Raw genomic sequence first — 3,701 nt, 5'->3', positions numbered from 1 at the left:
CAACATTATTTTCTTAATTATCATGCAAAATTTTTGTTGTAAATTATTATGGAGAGAGAATGTTGTAAATTTAAATTTGAAGTAAAAAAAATGAGAAAAGGGTAATTAAGTAAAATTATCTTAGCACTAACTATTATTATTAATTTATTACATTGACTTTTATAATTATTTACAAAAATATCATAGTGGCTGGCCACATCATGGCCGCATAACATTACTCTATAATTCATATCCGAAGAATACAAGCTTTAGTAATTAAATGACAAAATAATCACGGGTAAGTAGATACCTAGTGAGACACTAAAAATCAGTTCCACAAAACAAAAAAGCAAACCATCCTAATCTATCAATCAACGTGCTCTCTTCTTGTTTTATGAGTAATTTCACAACACATTACCAAATCCATTCACAGCTTACAATCTTGTAAGAAAAAGATGAAACAAGGTTCAAACGAGCTTTCTCCATCCATCTTCCGTTTCTCTTGGAATGATAAAATCTTGCATAAATTTGATAAATTCAATAAAAGAAGGGAGTAAAACATGGGGGATTGGATTTGAACAAACTCTCCTTATTGCTAAATCCACGCTAGGCTGATCATAACGGCGGCAGCCACGTGATCACCACCGGGCTTCTAACTTTATGCACCGCATTCTTCCATATAATAGCTCCGAACTCCGGAGTCGACTGCCTCGACTTGCTCACGAACGTCACCTTGTACGTTATCTTCTTCACCGCGCTGCTGAACTCCAGCCTCGCCGGCTCCACCCTCACCGACGCCCCTCTGAACGCCGACACCACCACGCGGTAGCTCGACACCGCCGGGCCCACATTCGTCACGGTCCTGTGGAGCGTCACCGCCGTCACGTTCGTGTTCTCCGGGAAAACCGCCGAGATCGCCGGATAGTTGAGATCGCCGCCGTTCCGGAGGCTGTGCCGGCACCTTCTGTTGGCGAATTTGGAGAACACCACCAGCTCCGACGACGTCAGCCCCTGCGCGCACAGGAACTCGAAATAGTCCTGCGCCCCGATGTCGTATACGAGGCCGGGGTCCAGGGCCTTGAGCGGGTTTATGTGGCCGGCACCGTGGTCGTAAGGGGTGGAGGGAGTGGCGGAGGAGGCGTCTTTTAGAGGTTTCTGCATGTTGTCGTGGATGTAAGCTGTAGTCATCAAGGCCGACTTGATCGCCGCGGGGCTCCAGTTCGGGTGCTTGGATTTGATCAATGCTGCCACGCCGCTCACGTGAGGGCAAGACATTGATGTCCCCGAGAGTATGTTGAATTTCGTTCTCCGGGGGTCTGTCGGCAGGCTGGACGGGCCCAATGCGCCTGTCCAGGCTGCCAGGATGTTGACTCCGGGCGCTACGACGTCCGGCTTTAGTATCTCTAGGGAGAGGATGTTGGGGCCTCTTGATGAGAATGCGGCCACTACTGGTGATGGTCTGATTTTGAGCTTTGTTCCCTGAAATGAGAGTGTTGCGGTGGCGTCGCGGTGGGTGGCGTAGTGCTGTTTTATGAGCTTTCCTGTTGACTCGCCTACTGCTACGGCAGGAAGGAGGTGGCAGTCGGCGACTAGCTCCTCTCCATTTGCGGCGGTGTTTGTCAGGATCATGCCTACTCCGCCGGCGTCTTTCACCACCTGCCCCTTTTCTACTCTTGGGCTGATTCCTCTGTCGCAGATTACGATTTTGCCGGCGACGGAGGGGCGGTCGAGGGTGCCTTCAAGGCACATTGAGCTCGGTGTTAGGTTGGTTGAATTGCTACCGTGGTAGACCAACGGATACTGTTTGTTTGGGGAGAGATTTCGGCGGCCTTTGTAGAGAGAAGCTCCGGTGAGATACTGCCCTGTTCCGAGCTTAATTGTCGCGGGAAAGTCTCTGTCCATCGTACTAGCGCCGACGGTGGCCACCCACGGGGAGACGTTGGTGAGGCTGATGGGGTCAGGGCCGCCGTTTCCCGCCGAGCACGACACGAAAACGCCCTTCTCCATCGCGCCGAAAGCGCCGACGGAGAGGCTGTCCCGGAAGTAGGACGAGATCCCGCCGCCTAAGGAGATCGAGAGGACGTTGACGCCGTCGGCGACGGCTCGGTCGACGGCGGAGAGGATGTCGGAGCTGAAGCAGCCGCCGGTCCAGCAGACCTTGTAGGCGGCGATCCTCGCCCCTGGCGCCATCCCACGTGCAGTGCCGTAGGCATAGCCCATGAGATTGGCGCCGCGGACGGGGGCGCCGGAGACGGTCGCGGCAGTGTGGGTGCCGTGGCCGTCTTGGTCCCTCGGGGACTTGTACTCCACCTGCTCGTTGATCTTGCCCGAAGCAGCCTCGTATCCCCTGTAGAACACTCTGGCTCCCACGATCTTCTTGTTGCAGTGGCGCCTGGTGAAGCCGCGGCCGGCTTCGCAGGCGCCTCTCCAGTGGGCGGGCGCGGGCGTCATGCCGGTGTCATTGAAGCTGGGGCTCTCCGGCCAGACGCCCGTGTCCAGAACCCCCACCACCACGTCGTAGTCGGACGGGTTGTAGGAGAGTGTGCTGGTGCTGTCTTGGCGCTCGAGGCCGAGGAAGAGAGGGCTTCTGGTGGTGTGGAGTTGGTACATGGTGTCCGGGAACACCGCCATCACGCCGTACTGCTGTTGCACTCTCTCCAGCTCCTCACCGCTTAGCCGGGCGGCCACACCGTGGAATGCGGTCCCGTAGGTGTAGATGATCCTGTCGTCGTCATCTCCGGATTCGCCTTGCGGGTTGATTGCTGCTGATGTTACGGATTTGATCAGTGAGGAATACCATTGATTGTGGTCGTTGAACTCTTGCGGCTTTGCCCATTTGTCCATGTATATTATGTATGTTTTGTGTGTGGATGGGAAGCTGCCGGTGCTGGTGACGATGGTGGTTCCCACACAGCTCAAGAAAACAACAAGGAACCACCATTTTGCTATAAATTTTGCCATTTTCAATGGCGAGAAACTTGTTCTGTTAAATGGATATAAGCAAAGGAAGTGAAAAATGGTCTAATGTGGGCATGGGAGAGATAGATGAGAGAGAGAAAGGGAGGTATATTAGTGAAGTGTGTGTTGTTGGAGGGTAGTAAATCGAGGTGGTTGGATCATCAATGCATGATTAGAATTAGGTTGCAACACTGAGTTATTAAGGTATCTTTTACAGACCAATGCGAGGGTATGCACAGTGGGACTCATGGTGCAAAATGCGTTCAGTCACTAGATTTGAAGGTACAACTATTCGGGCACAAGGTATCATTAAAACTGCAACATGCTGTTTAGTACGGCCTTGTAAATTTTAGGTATAGCAACGAAATAGTACTAGAACGTATCCCAAATGAATGGTAAGATACTCCCTCCGTCCCGCACTACTCGCACGTATTTCCTTTTTGGGCGTCCCAAGTTACTTGCACTCTTTCCATTTTTAGTAAATATTTTCACCTATAGCCGTCATTTTTTACTTTCCTATACACTCATTCCTTAATCTCCGTGCCAAAAAGGAAATGAGCGAGTAGCTCGGGACGGAGGGAGTATTTACATTCACTTAATTAATGATGGCTTGATTGGAGAAGAGGAGTAAATTTATAGACATTTTTCTTCCTTAATTCAAGATTACTAGCTAGTAATAATTTAACTTTATTGAAAAGGCAAAAGTAGTATGCAGGCGCTGTGAATTGAATGCAGGCAACACATTCGGTAGATATGGGTTGCTA

General features: G+C 50.8%; 1 protein-coding gene across 1 annotated transcript; it reads right to left on the bottom strand.

Moving 5' to 3' along the window:
* Positions 1 to 435: 435 nt before the first annotated feature.
* On the bottom strand, positions 436 to 3,169 carry LOC121753013 (subtilisin-like protease SBT1.3). The gene has a single exon (XM_042148143.1). It carries the CDS (start codon positions 2,938 to 2,940, stop codon positions 595 to 597), a length of 2,346 nt encoding a protein of 781 aa, XP_042004077.1. The 5' UTR covers positions 2,941 to 3,169; the 3' UTR covers positions 436 to 594.
* Positions 3,170 to 3,701: the final 532 nt, after the last annotated feature.

Source organism: Salvia splendens, chromosome 10 (assembly GCF_004379255.2).
Source record: "Salvia splendens isolate huo1 chromosome 10, SspV2, whole genome shotgun sequence".
Lineage (NCBI taxonomy): Eukaryota > Viridiplantae > Streptophyta > Magnoliopsida > Lamiales > Lamiaceae > Salvia > Salvia splendens.
This window is presented reverse-complemented; position numbering and strand designations above follow the sequence as displayed.

What these genes read in the sequence shown, in the direction of transcription:
- LOC121753013 (XM_042148143.1), bottom strand. Translation starts at nt 2,940, where the DNA reads ATGGCAAAATTTATAGCAAAATGGTGGTTCCTTGTTGTTTTCTTGAGC.